Source organism: Mus musculus, chromosome 14, assembly GCF_000001635.26.
Source record: "Mus musculus strain C57BL/6J chromosome 14, GRCm38.p6 C57BL/6J".
In the NCBI taxonomy this organism is placed as follows: domain Eukaryota; kingdom Metazoa; phylum Chordata; class Mammalia; order Rodentia; family Muridae; genus Mus; species Mus musculus.
The window spans coordinates 50,736,048-50,758,525 of NC_000080.6; the positions used below are offsets into that span (position 1 = coordinate 50,736,048).

Below are 22,478 nucleotides of genomic sequence, written 5' to 3' on the forward strand. Positions count from 1 at the left end.
GGAATCAGATCTTTGCAAGGTCATCCTTGGCTAGAGAATGAGTTTGAGGCTATCCAGGGCCACATGAGACAGTGTCTCAAAACATACAACAAAGAGTAAAGACAACTGAATGAATTGATTCATCTCCAGTTTGTTCTTTATTAGAACATGTGAGTATGAAACAGCTTTGACTTACATATTTTTGACAATTCTCATTCCTAACAGAACATTTCTCAGAGCAAGTTTCATGTCCTTGTTACGAAGGCTATAAATCAGAGGATTAAAGAGAGGAGTCATTACAGAGTATACAAGTGTAAGGATCTTCTGCATCAAAATTGGAATGCCATATGTAGGACTCACATACATTACCATTACTGTACCATAGAAGAGTGATACCACAACTAAATGGGAACCACAGGTAGAGAAGGCCTTTCGTCGGCCAGCTGCAGAAGGAACCTGAAAAACAGCCCTGAGCAACAAAATATAGGACCGAAGAATGTATGCAATAGTGAAAAAGAGGACAAAGGAACTTTGGGCATAAAAAATAAATTCAGTAATAGGAGCTGGGGCACAGGACAAAGCCATCAATGGGTCCATGTCACAGAGGAAGTGATCAATGATATTAGAACCACAGAAGGGAAGCTGGGAAATGGAGAAGATAGGGATTGGGTACCCAAGAAATCCAATGAGCCAGCATGAGGATACCAGAATGCAACACAGCCTCCTAGTCATGATGGTAGGGTAATGTAATGGGCGGCAAATGGCCAGGTACCTATCATAAGCCATTACTGCCAGGAAGAGACATTCAGTTGTACCTAGTGAAAAGAAGAAATAGAACTGCAGGAAGCACCCTGAAAATGAGATGGCCTTGGTCTTAGACAGAATGTTGGCTAGTATGTTAGGAATAGTGGAGGAAACATACCAGATTTCAAGGAAGGCAAAATTTCCCAGGAGGAAGTACATGGGGGTATGTAGACGTGAGTCACATCTTACTGCACAGATGATGGCTCCATTTCCCAACAATGTCAAGACATAAAACACCAAAAACAACACGAAGAGGAAAATCTGTATCTTCCAGGAACCAGGAAATCCCAAGAGAACAAATTCAGTTACATGTGCTGCTGATCTGTTCATGGCATCTAAATTTCTTTGGGGGAAAAAGAGACATGAGTTTAATCCCAATTCCCTTACTTTCAATATGTCTGAAGGTTTTTATGAGTGTCAAACTTAAGTTCTACAAGGAAACACAAGAGTATTCTGAAACCAGATGGAACCAATCCAATATTATTTTGATTTGAGTGTGTTTCTATACCAATGATATCACCTCTTTCTTTTCTTCTTCTTGATCCTCCTGAGATAGGAGTCAAAGGCGATCTAGATAATTAGAGATAGATATGGTGAAGAACACTGTCTAAACACAAATAGCCCCCAAATAGCCCTACATTAAGATTCCACAGCACTAATCTGTATGCTATAGCACTTATAGAATCTAAGTTTCTTTCAGGAAATGCATCAGTCCATTGCCAATTCTGGAGCCAGGAAGAATAGAGTCATCTTCTGCCTTTACTTCTTCACCCCACTATTCATCTTTAATGACATAAATGCCCATAGGTCCTGGTGCTCGAAAAGTTTTTAACATATAGCCCCCTCTCATCTGCATGTATTTCTCATCCTTCACTATCTAAGAAATTTCCTATTGAGTGTTCTTCCTCTTGAATTTGTTAGCTGCACTGTTCTTAGTGAGACAAAATTCTGAGCTCATAGAATATACTAACAGTTTGGGTTACTTATTTAGTAATCTACAAACTACACCAAAAGCTTTGAGTATGGGTACCATACTCTTTCTCCTCTATCTTCATAAATTGTGATAGCATTCTTCAAATGCCTCATGAGCGTAGGTGTCATTTAAAAGCAACTTGTGAAGCAGTTGTCTTTAAAACTGATCATATGGATCTTCTTGGCTACCTCTGATCAACTGTGGGCCTCCTGCACATGGTTCTCTTTCCAATTCATCTCCAGTTGGGAGTGATGCTCAAGGACTCACAGATCCTGGCTGGCACTACATCTTGGTGGATGACTGAAGGTCTTACACCAGGACCCAGATCCAAATAGTTTCTATAAAGATCTCCCCACTCTTTAAGCACTCTCCTCTGGTAGAGGAAACATGCTGCAGACTCCAAGGAGACCTACTCTCTTAGTGCCCTGAGTAAGCTAGGATGGAATCTGAGTGCTTGGAGCTTTTTTTCTGTCTGTGGTAAGAGTGAACATTCATGAAAGGGGTAGATTCCTTCCACTTCTCTTCTCTAGCAACAGATAAGGAGTCTGGGAATTGGATTCTCAAAGTGCAGACAAGCTGTCCTTGTTGCTCAAGACTCAAGCTGTCTTTGTTGCCTGATATGATAATAGGAAATGGAGTATACAGCAGGCCCTACCCATAGGATTTAGACATCTCACAGTTCTCCCTCTCTCCAAGCACTCTGCTCCAATATAAGTATGGCCTCCTTTTTCATACTTCCTCCCTATGCCTTTCTGTCACTCACAGCACTGCTTTACTTAATTCTCAGCACAAAAAAAAAGATAAAGGCTATAATCCTCAATGGAACAATTTCATAAAAATCAAATCTCTTTATTGTAAGAAACAGGCAAAAACATCACAAGAATAGATGAAGGTAGTCACTCAAAGACAACATTCTTGCTCTGTTCTAAACTTGGTCCATCTCAGTGAGGTTCATATAGTTAAAATGGACATTTTGAAGCCATGGAGGTTCACTTAAGGTTTCAAACTTTCACTAAAAATTATACCTTTATACACTTATCCACCACAAAAAAAAAGAAAAGAAAAGAAAAGAAAAGAAAACTGTGATAAATTGAACCTAAAATCATAATTAGGTTTATAGTCTCCTTTTCACCTGATGTATCTTTCCTTATTGTCTACAATTGCTCTATCTTGTTCTTCTAATTGTTGTATTATACCCACACAGTTGTTTACAGGTACACACACACACACACACACACACACACACACACACACACACTCATAATAATAAATAACTGTTAGACTTTTGTGTTTGTTTTTTTAGAAAACTGCCTGTTTCATACTCACATTTGTTCATTAGTAGTCTTATATCATTGGTATTTAATTTCTGCAGTTCTTTGAAATTCTGGATATTAGCCATCTGTTTGGAGAAGAGTAGGTAAAAATTTACCTCAATGCTATGGATTATCTGTTTGCTTTGATGATAGTTTCTCTTGCTGTGCAGAAAAATTTTAACCCCATGTAGTCTTACGTGTTGGTACATGGAACTGGTGCCTGTGCCATTAAAGTTCTGATCAGTAAGCTCTGTCCACCCCAGCACCTCAAAAAATCTTTGCTATGCTTTCCTCTAGCAGTTTCAGTGTTTGGGGGTTTTAATTTGAAAAGAATAAGACAGTTTATTCTAGATCCAATTTGAGTGACCATGGCCTAGGAACACAGATACAGGTTCCCCCAATTTCCATGTTCCAATGTGGAAGCACTTTCACAAAACTTTTTATTGTTTCACAGAACAGAGAAAACTGTAAATCAAGACAAGGTTACAATACATTGGTGTGTACCTCAGAAGGGCGTGCACAGTAGGATGGGACACATTTTTCTACAGGCTCAAAATGTTGTCTAATGACATTCCAAGCTTTTGGATCGGTAAAAAAAGGTTGCCTGCTTAAGTCAATAGATTCTAAAAGGTTATTTATTGTTACAGATGATAGTTCTGACAGAGGGGACAAAGAATGACTGTTGTAGAGGGCCATAGCTTAGCCCAAGATAGGGTAATTAGCCTCTGGACCTGCAACATTCCAACCTCTCCAGAGTACTTTTTTTTTTCTTTTATTGAAAATAGATTCTTTTCCATACAAAATATTTGATTGTGGTTTCCCCTCCGGCAGCTTTTGCCAGATCCCCCAACTCTCCTCCCATCCAAACATATAGTCTGTCTTTCTTTCTTTCTTTCTTTCTTTCTTTCTTTCTTTCTTCCTTTCTTTCTTTCTTTCTTTCTTTCTTTCTTTCTCTCTCTCTCTCTCTCTCTCTCTCTCTCTCTTTCATTAGAAAAGAAATAGGCATCAAAAAATAATAAAAACAAAATAAGTTAAATAAAAACCACAGTAAAATAGCACAAATCAAGCAGAGTGAAAACAGCCAAAGCACAAGAAGCACAGATAGATGCAGAGACACACATGGTCACACAGACAGGAATCCCAGAAAAACAGAAAAACAGAAACCATAGTGCATACAAAAGGACCTGAAGATAAAAATAAACAAACAAATAAAAAATACCCTGGCAAGGTACTACAAAACAAAGAATCTCCAAAAATGCCATGGAATTTGGCATTTGGTTGGTCATTTACTGTTGGACATAGAACCTGCCCTTAAGAATAGTTTGTATACCCAGTAAGTTTTAAGTTAGAATCTTTGACCCACTTCAAGTTGACAGTTTTTAAAAGGGGAAGTAATATGCTTGGGTCTCTAGATTCTCTTACCCACAGAGGAAAAACAATTCATCGAAGAAACTCTGCTCCCCTTACAAAGGCTATAAGTTTCTATGTCTTGTGCCTACATAACTTCTTCTGCCTCTGATCTTCTAACTTTGGCCCTTTAACTAGCTTGTCGTATAAAAGGGCTCAGAAAGTCCCCCAAAGCTGTTAGAGGTCCTAATTCCTTCCAGAGGGTATTCTAACTCCTCAGAAAAAAGCCATAGTCTGCATCAGTCTGACCCTTGGCTTTGTCAAATTGCTCTAGATTGGCCCACCTTTCCTTAAACACTACATAGGGTTATGTCCTGGGCCTCTTATGACAAGGGTATGATACAGCCTGAGACGCACACAATTGCCTCTATTCTTAAATAGCCAGAAAGGACTATTTCAAAATGACCTGCCTGCTTATGAAGTTTTATCTTTGGTTGGAATCATTCTGTGTGTGTGTGTGTGTGTGTGTGTGTGTGTGTGTGTGTGTGTGTGTGTGTGTGTGTCTGTCTCTTTCTCTCTCTCTCTGTCTCTCTGTCTCTCTATCTCTATCTCTCTGTCTCTCTCTGTCTCTCTCTGTCTCTCTCTGTCTCTCTCTGTCTCTCTCTGTCTCTCTCTGTCTCTCTCTCTCTCTCTCTCTCTCTCTCTCTCCCTCCCAACCTCCCTCCTAGAATTTATTTATTCTTTTATAGGTGAGTGTATGTGCACCATGTGTGTGGTCCCCTGTAACTGAAGTTACAGATAGTTGTGAACCACTATATGGGTGCTGGAAAATGAACCTATGTTCACTGCAAGAACAACAAATCCTCTTGCCCACTGAACCATCTCCCTTATTTTAATTCCCAAAACTATAAAACTGTTGACCTATCTACATTTTATATCTAAATATAACATGTGTGAACACATCTTTTAGCTTACCAGACAGTCTGTGTTCTATCCCTCCAGCCTCTACGCTATCTGTGGTGTTTTCTCACGAACCATTGACTTTCTACAGATGCCATTTCATACCCAGCTACTTCCAACTCTGTTCTCTGGGGTCAGAAGAAAGTCTTGATGACTACAGCTACTACTCTAACCTCTCTTTAACAAACAGAAAAGCAAGCTAGTCTCTATTATGGTATTTTCACAAAGTTGGTTCAGAAATTTCAAACTGTTACCTGTCGAACACAGGAGCAAACTTGACACCAGATAGCTGAAGCTTGGTGCCCAGTGGCTGGAGTCTTTGACAAGAACTGAACTTTGATCATCCAGCACTACCCTTATTTGCATATCACTTAAATGATATTTATAGCATAAGTCATATAACTGGAAATTGTATGCACAGAAGCTCTGTCCAACCTCCACTGCCCTCCTTCACAAAGAACAAATTGTATGCCAGGAGCCTATACAAAGAAACTCATCTGAATAATAAAAATACTATTGAAACACAGAGAGTCCTTCATCCCAATGCGTTATTCCATGCTATAAACATTACTTCTGTTACTTCTGAATCTGTCACTGCCCTCTCTCCTAAAACATTCCTATACCTTACCAGCTGTCTTGCTAGCATACCAAAAAGAATTATCTTTTCATATATATTAAGCAAAATACTCACAGTCCCACCTAGATGAAATGACAAAAAAAAATGAGATTCTTCTTTTTTTTCTTTTTTGATTTTTTTTTTTATTCTTAACTATGTATAATTTATGTTCCTATGTGTTTTGTGCATGTCCCTAATAGGCAACAGTCATCAGAAGGCCAAACCTGGGACCTCTGGAGGAGAAGTAAGTTTTTTTCAGCCACATCTTGGTGAACTTTAAAGGGAAGGAAAATGAAGGTAGATGTATAAAGGCAGACTATTCTCCCTCCATTTCATCTGGTGGAGTTAATTTTGTTGGAGAAACTGAGAGGCCACTTTCAAATATTTGGACAGTAAATTACGTATCAATGGCCAAAGAAATGTATTTATTAGCTGAACAAATAATATATGCAACTATGTATATTTGAGCAATAATAGTTTTACCGTGGGTTAATATTTAATGATCTGATGAAAGATCTTGAGGGGGCTTGAGAAGCATGTAATGGTAGGAGCACAGGCTGCTCCTGCAGAGGACCTGAGTTCAGTTCTCAGATCCCAGGTTATGCAGCTGACAAGTTTAGTTCCATAGGTATCAGGTGCCTCTAAAATCCACAGGCACCTGCGCTTATATACCTGCCTCTACATACATATAAGCTTAAAGATAATTAAAATATGTGTTTTAAAACAGAGTTAAAAACAATAGTTTACATATATATTGAGACTTTTTGTCAATTTTAGATTTCTTATTTGAGGTATTGGAGGTCACCAGAAATGTAAGGAAAAGAAATTTGCAAGGTTGCAAACAACACAGTTTCAAAGGAAGGATCATTTGTGGTCCCTAAGAACAAAGATTTGGGCTACACTACTTCAAGTCTCTTTTATGTGCTTGTTTTAGATGATGATGATGATGATGGTGATGATGATGATGATGATGATGATGATGATGAAGATGATGTAATTTTATGTGTATGAGCATTTTGCCTTCATGTATGTCTGTGCCCCACCTACATGCCTGTGGCCAGAAGGGGGCATTGGATCCTAAAACGGATGATTGTGAACTGCAAATGGATGCTGGAACTCAAACCAGGACCCCCAGAAGAACCACCACTGCTCTTAACCACTGAGCAGCCTCTCTACCCTTGTATATGGTTTTCAAGGAAATAAATAGTGAATTGAAAAGACATGTTTTACCATATTTATTCAAGCCACTCAATAAGTGAATTGCAGATATTTATTTGAAAAACATAAATCAATCTCTTTCTGACCTACAGATGTCAGATGAAGGGCTTACATGTTTTTAAACAAAGAACTAGAGTCATGAGATCTGAGTTTCCTGATTTCTGTTCTGAGAATCAGATTATGCCTGTTTAATGTAAATAATAACAAGGACAAGTCCCATATACACTAACAGCACAATGCAATTTATTCTTCCTACTGCTGTGCCCTAAAAGGGATTTATTGACAGCAACATTATTTTTTTTATGGAAGCCTTTGGGGAAATGTAGATAGGCAATGGAATGTCAAAGAGAGAATGCTTAACTAAAAAAGAATGATCAATTTTCATAAGAATGGAATAGACTGGCTCAGCAATTTCCATAATTCCATCTACTAAAAGTTCTGAAGTTACTTTTTTATTATATTATATTTTTATCTAAAACAGAGTTTAAACTTAAATATATTTCGATCATATTCTTTCCCTCTCCCAAGTCCTTACAGATCCTCCCCCACTCTGTATGCACCCAACTTGAAGTTCTTTCTGAAAAAAAAAAAAAATACAAAAACAAACCTCCCAAAACCAAGAAAATGAAATAAAACCACACTCAAAAAGAAAACTCCAAATAAAAGCACACAAAAATACTGTAGAGTCCATTATATGTTGGTCAACTATTCCTGAACATAAGGCCTGATCTGGAGTAGTTAAAATACCCAATCTCCTCTATTAGTGGAAACAGATTTTCCCTCTCCCAGAAGGTATAAATGACAACTCAGTGGTTAGTTTCTACCCCACTGGCTAGGTTTCCTGAACTTAATTTCAAGTATATATAGTGAAATTCTAACACTCCATGCTGTTTCTCATGCATTTGGAATTTGTAAAGCAATTTTTCATCAATAATCCTCAGGGATCGGCTTCTTTATACATTCTGTTTCAGTACAAGGAAGTAAGCAATTACCAAACCTACCAGTGCAAGTGTGATGGCTTGGTTAACACTCCTTCTTCCCAGGATGCTCACTCAACACATTGTCTTTCCAGGTAGCCAGAGAAAGGGAGTATTCCACTGGACAGCTCCTAGAAAATGAGCTTGTTTCTGAATAATGCTTTAATGTTCACAATAATAAAATATTTTTTAAGTGTAACTGCCTGAACTCACTATTCATTTCACAGTTGTGACTCAGAGAGAGTTCAAAATTTTTCACCTAATGAATATTTGTCCTGTTTTCACAGTTGAAAGTTTTGGAGCTTTGTCTAGTTGGTTGGTTGGTTGGTTGGTTGGTTGGTTGCTTGCTTGCTTGCTTGCTTGCTTGCTTGCTTGCTTGCTTGCTTGCTTGCTTGCTTGCTTGCTTGCTTGCTTGCTTTTGAGACAGGGTCTCACTACACAGCCCCTTCTGGATCAGAACTTGCTATGCATATTGGTCTTGCATTCACAGTGAGTTGCCTGCTCTTACATCTTGCATGTTGGAATTAAGAGTGTGTGCTTGTTCCACATTTGGAACTTTCACCCTAAGCTGTTCTCACCTCCTTTAACTCTTGCCTGAGAAAGCTCAAATAATTAGATTTATTAAGTAAAAGGTACCCTATAATCTCCCTGAGCTGGTTATAATCTGGACCACTCATCTATTTCTCTTAGATGTAGGATAGCTGTACGAGATGTAAGGATAGGAACTCTACTGGAGAAATCAAGGAGCACAGTAGAGCCTCACCTTATCTCAGCATCAGGCATCTCCTCAACAGCTCTGTGAGGAAAACTTACAAAGGGGAATGGATACATCTCTGTGTTCACCTCACTTCACTTCTGAAAACTCCAGAGACCTGTTCCCTAGGATTCTTGCTGAGATGTTTAACATGTGACCTTCTCTTAAGAGTATGTTTCCTCTCAGGGATTATTACAGCCACCCCCTCTCATTCTCCAAGTGGTCTCAGGGGCTTCCTCATTTCCCCTGAAGAGCATTTGAAGTGCATTCTTTTTTCAACTCTTGGGATTTACATAGAATTTAGTATATTTGTTTTCTTATGTATTAATTCTAGCAGATTGTCTAGAGTTTAGGAAAAGGAGTAGCTATTAAAAATGGCACACAATTCTTGGAGACTTCCAGTTGTACCCCATTAAGGTGTCACCCTCTGAGTAGCAGTGAAACAAGTAGTAGTTGGTTAGCAAAGCTTTCCCTTCTAGTAAAGATGAAGTACATCAACACAGAGAAACACCAAGCTATGTCCTCTTGGTCTCATAAAATATCAAGTCTAAGTCAGACAAGGTGGTACATGCCTTTAATCCCAGCAGTCAAATGGCAGAAAGAGCTCTGTGAGTTTGAAGTCAGCTTGGAACTATATAGTAAGAATGCTGAAGACCCCATCCCCTCCCCCCTACCCTGCTCACTAACCCACCCACTCCTGCTTCCTGATCCTAGCTTTCCCCCACACTGGGGCATGGAGCCCTCACAGACAAGGGCCTCTCTTCCCACTGATGACCAACAAGGCCATCCTCTGCTACATATGCGGCTGGAGTTATGGGTCCCTCTATGTGTACTCTTTGGTTGGTATTTTAGTTCCTGGACGCTCTGGGGGTTCTGGTTGGTTCATATTGTTGTTCATCCTGTGGGGCTGCAAACCCCATCAGCTCCTTGGGTTCGTTCTCTAGCTCCTCCATTGGGGACTCTGTGCTCAGTCCAATGGTTGACTGAGAGCATCCACTTCCTTTTGTCAGGCACTGGCAGAGCCTCTCAGGAGACAGCTATATCAGGCTCCTGTTGTAGCAAGGACTTGTTGGCATATGGGATGTATCCCCAGGTAGGACAGTCTCTGCATGGTGTTTCCTTCAGTCCCTGCTCCACACTTTGTATCTCCTCCCATGGGTATTTTGTTCCCTCTTCTAAGAAGGACCGAAGTATCCACCCTATCATCTTTCTTCTTCTTGAGCTTCATGTGGTGTGTGAATTGTATGTTGGGTGTTCCAAGTTTCTGGGCTAATACCCACTTCTCAGTGAGTGCATACTGTGTGTTCTTTTTTGATTGGGTTACCTCACTCAGGATATTTTCTTGTTCCATCCATTTGCCTAAGAATTTCATAAATTCATTTTTTTAATAGCTGAGTAGTACTCCATTGTGTAAATTACCACATTTTCTGTATCCATTTCTCTGTTGAGGGGCATCTGGGTTTATTCCAGCTTCTGGCTATTATAAATATGGCCTCTATAAACATAGTGGAGCATGTGTCTTTATTACATGTTGGAGCATCTTCTGGGTATATGCCCAGGAGTGATAGAGCTGGGTCCTCAGGTAGTATTATGTCCAACTTTCTAAGGAACTGCCAGACTGATTTCCAGAATGGTTGTACCAATTTGCAATCCCACCATCAATGGAGGAGTGTTCCACTTTCTCAACATTCTCACCAGCACCTGCTGTCACCTGAGTTTTTGATCTTAGCCATTCTGACTGGTGTGAGGTGGAATCTCAGGGTTGTTTTGATTTGCACTTTCCTAATAACTAAAGAAGTTGAACATTTCTTTTTTGTTTTTGTTTTTGTTTTTGTTTTTGTTTCTCGAGACAGGGTTTCTCTGTGTAGCCCTGGCTGTCCTGGAACTCACTTTGTAGACCAGGCTGGCCTCAAACTCAGAAATCCACCTGCCTCTGCCTCCCAAGTGCTGGGATTAAAGGCATGCACCACCACCACCTAGTTGCTTCTTGGCCATTGGAGATTCCTCAGTGGAGAATTCTTTGTTTAGCTCTGTACCCCATTTTTAAACAGGGTTATTTGGTTCTTTGGAGTCTAACTTCTTGAGTTCTTTGTATATATTGGATATTAGTCCTCTATAGGATGTGGGGTTGGTAAGGAGTTTTCTTTAATAGGCTGGCCACTGGGAGTTTGACTGTGCACCAGTGAGTATATGGGCAACACAAAATTGAACTTGGTTTTCTTTAGTCATCTTATTTCTTCTTTTCCTTCTGCTTCTGCTTCTCCTCCTCCTCCTCCTCCTCCTCCTTTCTTCTTCCTCTTCTTCTCCTCTTCCTCCTTCTTTCTCCTCATTCCTCCTCCTCCTCCTCTTCCTTCTTCTTCTAGGCTGGAAGATCACAAGGACAGTGGATCTGGGAATAATAGGAAGAATGTGTTATTGGAGTACACAATATGAAATTCAAAAAAATCAATAAAAATACTATGTTCGAGGAAAAAACTGTGGTGATGGTGTTTAAATGTGTGGATCTATTTGGAAGAGTGATATATTTAGTTATCAAGGAAAAAAAGCACTGTTCAATGAGGAATGCTGCACTAATGTTACCCTGGAAAAACTAGACTCTCTGTCATCAACATGCTGCTGACATTGTTGTAAACAAGCAAGTTAAGGAAAAAAGTCTTGACAAGAGAATTAATTGTGCAAGCTAAGCACATTAACACCCAAAAGGGCTACATGAAAACTCCCTCAGATTTCTGTAATGGTGTACTAGTTTATACTCCTAACAGCACTGAGTAAGAATATTCCTTTCCTTGCATGCTCACTAGCATTTGTCATTTGTTTTAGGGTGTTTAATGTTGTTGTTGTTGTTGTTGTGTGTGAAAATATCATTTTATTTTTAAATGTAATTAAATTATATTATATTGTCTATAATTATTAACAATTTTGTCGTTTCCCTCTCTTTCCTTTAACCCCTCTAATGTCTCCCTAACCACTCCCTTTCAAATTCATGGCCTCTTATTCTCTAATTATGGTTTTACACATATAACTATGTGGATAAATATATAAACACAACTTTTTGAGTCTTAGTGTTCCATGTGTATATATTTTTAGGACAGTTCACTGGTGATTAAATAACTATTTAGGGTGCTCGTTTTTCAGGAAGATATTCTCCCCATCTTAGTAGTCTTTACTTGTCTGTAGTTCTTCTAGGGATAGGGCCTTGTGATTATTCTCCCATCTACATTGGCATGTCAACAGGTCTTATAATTATGCAGATCCTGTTTAAGCAGCCATATTTTTCAGATTTCATGGGTATGGCTTTTCTATCATGTCATATCTCTGGCTCCAAATATCTTTCTGCCTTCTCTTTTGCAGTGTATCCTGAGCCTTGGGGCCTTGGGTGTAGGGGTTGTATTGTAGATATATCAGTTATGGCTCTACATGTGTGTGTGTGTGTGTGTGTGTGTGTATAGTTATATGTAATTTTAGGTAAATATAAAAATAATGTGATCCCTTGTGGCTTTTTAAAAACAGCTTAGTGTTATATTTTCCTATACCTTCCCTCTCATGTATTGACCTGTCCCTCATTAAAGCCCCCCTTTTCCATTTCTTTATTCATATCACCTCTCTCCTGCTATTCCCCTTGCTAATGCCCCTGCCCAGACCACGGTCGCTATTTACTGTCTTGATTTCTGTGGTTACTCAAAGTTCCACACTAACATCTGAGGATTTGGGAATAGGAAGCACAGATGAGAAAAAATATACAGTGTTAGTATTTCTGGGTTTGGGGTACCTCACTCAGTAAAATATTTTCTAGTTCTATCCATTTACCTGGAAATTTCATGATTTCATTTTTCTTTGCAGCTGAATAGTGTTTCGTTGTGAATATGTTCATACATTTTCATTATCCATTTTTCAGTTGAATGACGTTTGTGTTGTTTCACTTCCTGGCTACTGTGAAAAGAGCAGCTAATCAGGACTCTGGAGTGGGGTATGGAGTCCTTTCAGCATCTGGCAAGGAGTGGAATAGCTGGGTAATACAATAGATTTATTTTTAGATGTTTGAAAAGTATCGATATTTATTGTGCAAATGAAGGTTTCTCTCTCCACATCCTCACCAGCATTTGTGGTTGGTTGTTTTGTTGACCTTTGCCATTCTAACTGGGGTAAGATAGAATCTCAAAATTGTTTGGATTTGCGTTTCCCTAATTGCTAAGAATGATGAACAATTTTTAAATGTTTCTTAGCCATTTTTCTTTCTTTTGAGAACATTCTTTTCATATTCATAACCCATCTTAATTGAGTCATTTATTTCTTAACTTTTTTGTGTTAATTATATATTTTGGATATTAATCCTCTGTCATAGAGTAGCTGGCAAAGATCCTCTTCCATTATGTGGGTTCCCTCTTCACTAAATTATTCGTTTCCTTAGCGATACAGAAGCTTTTTAGTTTTATGAGGTCTTACTTACCAAATGTTGGCCTCAGTTCCTGAAAAATGAAGCATTACTTCTTTTCATACACCTATGCCATTTGGGTGCTGGAACTGGACCTAGTTCCTATGAGAGAGCTTAGTGGTTTAGTGTTCAAGTTGCTCTCTCATAGGAACTAGGTCCAGTTCCAGCACCCAAATGGCAGCTCACAACTGTCTGTAATTCCCATTCCAAGGGGTTCTAACACTCCCTTCTCTTTCCTGTGTGAGTTAAACTCACCAAACTCAGCCACACCTCCTTTTCAACAGGGAAATTCTTCCCACCATCTGCCCAGATATATCTCATACTACCCTTAGCTCCTCAATGGTTAAATGTGATCATGTTGATTTAACATACTGTTATTTTTGTTTATGCGCTACAGCTGTTGTCATCCATATTCATGAATGTTACATGTATGTATATTGTCCTTATGTGTCATAATACTTGTGACCATCCTCAAAATTATAGAATACTATATACTTGATTTTAAAAAGTGTGCCTGTGTGTGAAAATGAGATAGATAGATGATAGATAGATAGATAGATAGATGATAGATAGATAGATAGATAGATAGATAGATAGATAGATAGATATCAAAAACTCAGGTGACAGCAGATGCGAGTGAGGATGTGAGGAAAGAGGAACACTCCTCCATTGTTGGTAGAATTGCAAGCTGGTATAACCACTCTGGAAATCAGTCTGGCAGTTCCTCAGAAAATTAGACATAAAACTACCTAAGAACCCAGATATACCTCCCCTAGGCATATACCCAGAAGATGCTCCAACATGTAATAGGGCACATGCTCCACTATGTTCATAGCACCCTTATTTATAATAGCCAGAAGCTGGAATCAACCCACATGTCCCTCAACAGAAAATGGATACAGAAAATCTGGTACATTTACACAATGGAGTACTACTCAGCTATTAAAAACAATGACTTCATGAAACTCTTAGGCAAACGGATGGAACTTGAAAATATCATCCTGAATGAGGTAGCTCAGTCACAAAGAACACACATGGTATGCATTCATTGATAAGTAGATATTAGCCCAAATGTTCAGAATATTCACGATTCAATTCACAGGCCATATGAAGCCTAAGAAGAAGGAAGACCCAAATGTGGATGCCTCAGTGCTTCTTAGAAGGGTGAACAAAATATTCACAGGAGGAAATACAGAGACAAAGTGTGGAGCAGAGACCGAAGGAAAGGCCATCCAGAGATTTCCCCACCTGGGGATCCATCCCACATACAGCCACCAAACCCAGATGCTATTGTGAATGCCAGAAGTACTTGCTGATGGAAACCTGATATGGCTGTGTCCTGTGAGGCTCTGCCAATGCCTGGCAAATACAGAGGCGGATGCTCAAGGCCAATCATTGAACTGAGCACTGATCCCCGATGCAGGAATTGAAGAAGGGACTGAAGGAACTGAGTGGGTTTGCAGCCCTATGGGGGAAGCAATAGTGTCAACAGGCCAGACCTCCCAGAGCTCCTGGGGACTGGACCACCAACCAAATAGTACACATGGAGGGACCCATGGTGCTGGCCACATATGTAGCAGATGATGGCCTTGGTGGACACCAGTGAGAGGAGAGGCCCTTGGACCTGAGGGTGTTCAATGACCCAGCATAGGGGAATGTCAGGGCAGGAAGATAGGAATGGGTAGATGGTTGGGGGAGCACCCTCATAGAGGCAGGGGGAGAGGGCATGGGATACAGGGATTCCAAAGGAGAGACTTGGGAAGGAGAAAACATTTGAGATGTAAATAAAGAAAATATCCAATAAAAAAAGGGGGGGGAATAAAATGTGTGCCTGTGTATGAAAAGGTGATAGATAGATAGATAGATGATAGATAGATAGATAGATAGATAGATAGATAGATAGATAGATAGATAGATAGATAGATGATAGATAGATAGATAGATAGATAGATAGATAGATAGATAGATAGATAGATGATAGATAGATGATAGATTTATTTTTTAAAGATTTATTTATTATTTTACATAAATGCACTATAGCTGACCTCAGATGCACCAAAAGAGGGTGTCAGATCTCATTATGGGTGGTTGTGAGTCACCATATGGTTGCTGGGATTTGAACTCTGGACCTTCAGAAGAGCAGTCAATGAGCTTACCCACTGAGCCATCTCATCAGCCCCTGGAGTGGTTTATTTTTAACTACATACACAATCCTCTTTTTCAGTATACTTAAAATGATTATAATAGAGGAAAAGCAGTTAAATCTTTGTGTTCGAAGCAAACCAGGGCTACACAGTGAGACCCTGTCTTTAAAAACTGAAAGCAAAAATGAACAACTAAGTTTGCAACAGGCCAGGCAGAAATGAAGATATTCTAAAGAGATACTTGTATCTTTCAATCTGACTCTCAGACTATAAAAACAATGGACCCCAGTGGTCCTACAGCAACCAAAGCACAAAACCAATGAGATTAACTTTAAAGAGATCTATAACAACCTATTAAAAATCTATCTGTTCTGTCATACTTTCCCCACAACACCTACTAAAAGAAAACTCAGATCCTACAGACACACCCTTCCCCAGTACCCGTCCTGTCACTAACTCTTCTGTTATGCTCCAGGCTGTCAGAGCCGCTCAGGTCCTAACCACCTACAGCTCTGACTCCCCCCCCCCACACACACACACACACACCCACACCCTCATGTTCCTTTTCTTTTACCAATCCAACACCATTGAGGTTCTGCTTTGCACTATTGTGCCTGGGTTCACTGGGTCTCTCTGGACTTTGCCCTACTGCCTAGGTTCTAATGGCCCCTCCTTTTTAGTGTGTTCTACCCTATTCCCAGGGCTCTGGACACTTCTTTCTACACTCCTGTCCTTACCAGAAGTTCTACTCCTCTTTCCACTCACCCTGGGCTCACTGGACCCCTATTTTCTGTTCACTGTGTTCTCTGAGTTCACTCATCTCCAAAAGGTAAACTGGGGTCCTCAAAGATGTTTGTCAGCTCTCTCTCTCTCTCTCTCTCTCTCTCTCTCTCTCTCTCTCTCTCTCTCTCTCTCTCTCTCTCTCTCTCCCCCCTCTGGACCACTTGACTTACCAAACACTCCCTCCTCAATGGACACCACTCTTTCTTGTCTATCCAAGGATTCTTTCCTTGGCTGTCTTGTTCTATGCTTATGTTATGTTCCCTGGGTTCTCTATTACTGTGTATCAGAATAAGGAGGCACTACCAGATCTTTACATCTGATTCTTGGGTTTTTGGCAGTTCCTTTGCATAATGTATCTACTGGATTCTAAAAGGAACTTAGACTTTCTCCAGCCATGTGCAGCTTACTCAGGACTGGTGAAGCTGGCTCCACTGGGTCTTAATGCTTGTTGTTTCTATTGGAACCCCTAGGCTTGCTTTGTCTCTGGCTAAAATAGAACATTCTGTCCACCACCACCACCACCACCCACATTCCCAACTCTAAGAATCCTTTGCTCTGCACTTTTTTGTTTACTTCTGCGAAATGTTCCAGGTTGATTACTGGACTCAACAGTGAGCCTCCTGTCCAGCCCAAACTACCTCTTTTCTGACACTTCAGAAAAGGTAGCTGTTTGCTATCTTTATTTATAACAAGGAACAAATGCCTTTCATGTATACATTATATTGATTAACTATCATGTACTGTTTAAGCTCACCAAGAAGGTAACTCAAGAGGATTTAACCCTCCCACATCATACGTATATTCATCTCAACGTGTCTTCACATTTCCGCTGTCCTAGGTCATCCACCCCCTGCAACCCTTGATTCTGTAATGGGAGGAAAACAAAACAAAAATTCCAAAGTAAAAGTACTGTACCTTTCAGAACAACTAAGAGGCAAGCTATCTACATGTTATAAAATGCCTTTGGAGGAAATGGCTAACAGGGCACTTATCCATGGGAGTATTCCCTGCTTAAAAATCCGCATTGATAACTCCAACATCATAGTTTTTACTGGGTTTCCTTAACTGGTTATTGATGGATATTGTAAACATCAATTTGATGTTTTATTATTTATCTCCTTCTTCTACCTGCCATTTTTATTCATCTAATACCAAAAACATATCTTTGGTAGATCATTCTTTGGACTATATAAAATGCAAAAACAGTTTTGACTCTCTTATGGGCTTTGCCTGAGAATTTTCAAAGCCTCAAGTGTTAATAATATGCATAAAGGTAAAATTAATGTATTGCATTATGCTATATATGTACTTTGAATTCAACTTTACATTAACTAGATGGTAGATTTATTTGTTAATGTTGCTATGTCTCATAGTACTAGAAAGGAAATGTCAGAAAGATATAAAAAAAATGGAAATATCTTAGTATTAAGATCAAGTTGGGAGCCAGGTGTGGTGACACATGCCCTCAATCCCAGCACTCGGGAGGCAGAGGCAGGTGGATTTCTGAGTTCAAGGCCAGCCTAGTCTTCAAAGTGAGTTCCCGGACAGCTTGTCTCGAAAAATTAAAAAAAAAAAAAAAAGATCAAGATGGATGAATTGTTTTTCAGAATTGGAAAGAAAGCCAGAAAGTCCGAGTGACTCATGAAAGGTATGAATAAGTTATGAAAAATATGTAAAAGACAAGATTTGGAGAAGATAGATGGATGGGTGTATGATAGATAGATAGATAGATAGATAGATAGATAGATAGATAGATAGATAGATAGATAGATAGATAGACAAGTAGATAGATAGGTGATAGATAGATAGATAGATAGATAGATAGATAGATAGATAGATAGATAGATAGATAGATAGATAGATAGATTCAGTGTGAAAATTTCTAAGGTCAAAGTTCAATCAACCATTATTTAAATTATCTTAAGTTATTAATTGACTCTTGGAAGCACAAGAACAAAAATGCTTATCTAATCAAGATTTATTCAAAAGTATTTTATTTCTACCCAAGCTTTACCTAAATATTACATAATAGTTATAAGTACCAGGTGTTCCATAACCATATTTGGAAGCTATAATAATGTGGACAAAAGGATTAAAGGAATACTATTTTACCCCTTGCCATCCAAGGTCAACTAGGTCCAGGGTTCCCCCTCCCCGAAAATAAAGGGGTCTGCACTATCTAAGTGCTCATCCCTGTGTCTGTCTTTTCTTCTCACTGATCTTAAAACATCCATGCAAACTTGATTCATTTCTTTTAGTGCCCTAGAGTCTATATATGATTTCCTAAGGGTGTTTCTAGAGCTTGAAGGATTACTGCCATAGCCATTATGAATCAATGTAAATAACTATAACATTTGAACAAACTATGTCGGGGGAAAAACACATTATATCACAACGAAAGCTGGGCTAAAGTCCTTTTGGAATCCCACAAGTTGAACACCCATTTTCTCTCATGCTGTTTTCTGGAGGAACATTTTATAAGCTACCATGGGAGATTGGAGTCCAAGTTGGACCAGAAATATCATTGGGGCCAGATATGTTGACTAAAATTCCAGCATTCTAGAGGCAGAGGCAGGATGATATTAAAGGTAGCCTGGGCTACAAAGCAGAACATATTCTAAGCCCCTCCACCTCCCAAAAAGAAATTCCCTGGGTACAAGAGCATAGAGATACTCTCTTCAGGTGAGTGGAACTTAGAACTGATGAGATGGCCTAATAAATGAGAAGACATGAATAATGCTCACATTGAAGATGTGAAGATATGCACTAACTTTTGCTAAATGTGCAAAGTTCAAAATTAAGAAAATAAATGGGGAAGCTGTTCAGAAGTTAAAACACTTGTTTCTCTTGAAGAGGATCAAAGTTTGAGTCTCAGCACCTACATGGTGATTTAAACCTATCCACAACACCAGTTCCAGAGTATCCAACATGATCCAGGATATCAGACATACATGTTTATGCACCTGTATACATGCAAGCAAAGCACGCATAAACATAAAATAAATCAGCAAAATTTTTAAAATGTTTTTGACAGTCATACTATGTAGCCCTGGCTAGGTTAGAACTGGCTATGTAAAGCAGGCTGACTTTGAGCTCACAGAGACCCACCTGCCCCTGAGTCCTGCATGTTGGGATTAAAGGCATATGCCATGACTCCTAGCAAACTTTAAGAAAATAAATACACAAAAGATGGCCTGGTCGGCCATCACTGAAAAGAGAGGCCCATTGGACATGCAAACTTTATATGCCCCAGTACAGGGGAATGCCAGGGCCAAAAAAAATGGGAATGGGTGGGTAGGGAAGTGGGGGGAGAGGGTATGGGGGACTTTTGGGATAGCATTGGAAATGTAATTGAGGAAAATACGTAATAAAAAAAATATTTAAAAAAAAGGCAGACCTAAAGTGGAAAAATAAATAAATAAATAAATAAATAAATAAATACAATACAATACAATACAATACAATACAATACAATACAATACAATACAATACAATACAGTATTGGGAAACTCTGCCATGACCAGATAGCTCTCCTGAGCTCAGTGCAAAATGCAGGACTCTCTTTCCAGCAGGGCTTCTTCTTCTCTACCATATCTGGAGAGCCCAACCCCCACACTCTACCAGATGAATGTCACTTAGTCCTCGGTAAGATTATAGGTTCAACTTCCTGGAATGCCTCTCCATGCAAATAAGGTATCCCCAGAACCTTAAACCTCATCCAGTAAAACTTTACCCTAAGAAGAATCCCTTCCCATTATCCAAGGCTTATATAGTCCTTGCTCACCCCTAACAAAGAGCACAAGCTAACTACTGTCTAAGAAAGCTATTGTCTAAAAGAGCTGTAACACTGAAGAAGTATAACTCTGAAATCTGAGATTTCCCCTGCCTGGCTTTCACTGTCAGACCAGGATCAGGCTGACCCACCCATTCAGGACATTCAGGAGCTCAGAACAAAGTTCCACTCCATCCTTCCCTCCTTGGTGAGTAGCAAAGCCTGGACACCCCAAGGGAAGAATCTAAAAAAACTGAAACCACAATATAGGCCAAGCATGATGTTGAATCTTTAATTCGAGCACTCAGGAGGTAGAGGCAGTCAGGTATCTGGAGTTTGAGGTCAGTCTGGTCTACCATGGAGAGTTCCAGGCCAGCCAGGGATACATAGTAAGAAAAAGAAAGAAAGAAAGAAAGAAAGAAAGAAAGAAAGAAAGAAAGAAAGAAAGAAAGAAAGAAAGAAAGAAAGAAAGAAAGAAAGAAAGAAAGAAAGAAAGAAAGAAAGAAAGAAAGAAAGAAAGAGGAGGGAGGAGGGAGGGGAGGGGAGGGGAGGGGAGGGGAGGGGAGGGGAGGGGAGGAAGCAGTAAAACTAACATGTTGCCATTATGCCATTCCACACTTATTTTTAAAAGATGGAGCTGATACAAGGGCTCAGTAGGTAATAGTGCCATGAAGGCTTGATAACCTGAGAAAAACCCCTGTCTCATGAGTTGGGTCACATTCACAGCTATCCTGGGTACATGCAGCCCCAGGCTGCAGGCCTTGGTTGGATATGTCATGACACATCAGAAGCAATGCACATACCTATCATTCATTTCTTACTTTCTAGATAATCACTTTTCACTAAAAGTTACTGACAATGATTAGAGAAATTACTCTAGAGCTTACACAAGGAAAATTCTTAATGAGCTTAGAACATCTTGTATTTCCAGGAAGAAAATGCTCAAAAATCAAATGAAGCGTGTCAAATAAATATACAGAACTAATCTAAAAGAGCTATCCATCAAGGCCAAAGCTGAAACAATCTCCCAAGAAAATAACGTATTAGAGTAATCAAAGTATGAAATAAATATGCACGCATCCCCATTGCTAAAACAAATGCTCTGCTGATGAGCAGGCCTAGGTGCAGTCTCTGAGACCACGTAAAACAGGTGTGGTGCTATGTGCCTGTGTCCAGTACTCAGGGGCTGAGAGAGGACAACCAGAAGTTCAAGGTCACTCTCGCTACATAGCAAGTCTGAGCCCAGCTTGGTTCCCAAGACACTTTCTCTTTAACTAAAGGTTGGGTAGGAAAGATAGCTCAGCAGCTAAGAGCATTTTGCTATGCTTGCAGAGGTCCCAGATCACATCCCAGCACCCACAAAGCAGCTCACGGGTTATCTGTAGCGCCAGTTTCAAGAGATCTGATACCCTCTTCTGACTGAGGTGGGCACCAGGCATGCACATGGTGCACGGACACACGTGCACGCAAAATACCAATACACATAAAGCAAACGAAGAGGTTTTTTTTTTTTTAAAAGATACTTAAAAATCAAACTTCAATCATTGCTTTCTCAAAGGTGAGCTTGGTACCCAGGTAATAAATTTCCCTTAGTAATAATCAGTTATCAAAAAAGGAGGTCACAAGGTGTGGCTAGATATGCCACAGAGATATGTGTTTTCTACTGTAGCTTCAAAATCATAATAGAAATTTGTGGGTTTTTTAAAACATAATTGGATAAGTCAACCTGCACTGGGCAGTGGTGGCACATGCCTTTAATCCCAGCACTTGGGAGGCAGAGGCAGGTGGATTTCTGAGTTCGAGGCCAGCCCAGTCTACAGAGTGAGTTCCAGGACAGCCAGGGCTACACAGAGAAACCCTGTCTCAAAAAAATAAATAAATAAAAATAAAGAAGAAGAAGAAGTCAACCTGCAACCATTATGTACTCTATAACTGCAACTTCATAGTCTGTGAGAATATAAAATGATCAGGGATTAGGAAGGAAAAACAGCTAAATAGGAGGAACACAAAAGATTTCTAGACAGTGAATCTATGTCACATGACTGTACAATCATAAACACCTTTTCAATAAGCACAAAACCCATAAAATATTCACAAAGAGTGTAAATTGCAGACTTGAAGTTATCAGGAGATGTCAGTATTATTAGTATTGGTATGAGATGCCAGTAGGAGAGGCTGGGAATATAGCAGAAAAGTAGACACACATAATGCTGTACTTTGATTCAATGTTGCTGTGACTCTAAACCTCCTCTAAAACATAAAGTTTATTTTAAAAAAATATTTTACTATAACCCAATTATTGGCCAAAACTGCAAGACTCATATTCACTCTAAGGCAAGTTCCTCACAAGGTCTGTGCTAGCAAGAACAGTCTATGGACCACAATGCCAAAGATTCAGTGTTCTCC

At 39.5% G+C, this 22,478-nt stretch overlaps 1 protein-coding gene across 1 annotated transcript; it reads right to left on the reverse strand.

The window, feature by feature from the left end:
• Positions 1–171: 171 nt before the first annotated feature.
• Olfr749 (olfactory receptor 749) lies at positions 172–8,277 on the reverse strand. Its single transcript, NM_020288.2, has 2 exons — positions 8,212–8,277; positions 172–1,126 (listed from the first exon to the last, which is right to left on the reverse strand). Exon 2 carries the CDS (start codon positions 1,111–1,113, stop codon positions 172–174), a length of 942 nt encoding a protein of 313 aa, NP_064684.2. The 5' UTR covers positions 1,114–1,126; positions 8,212–8,277.
• Positions 8,278–22,478: the final 14,201 nt, after the last annotated feature.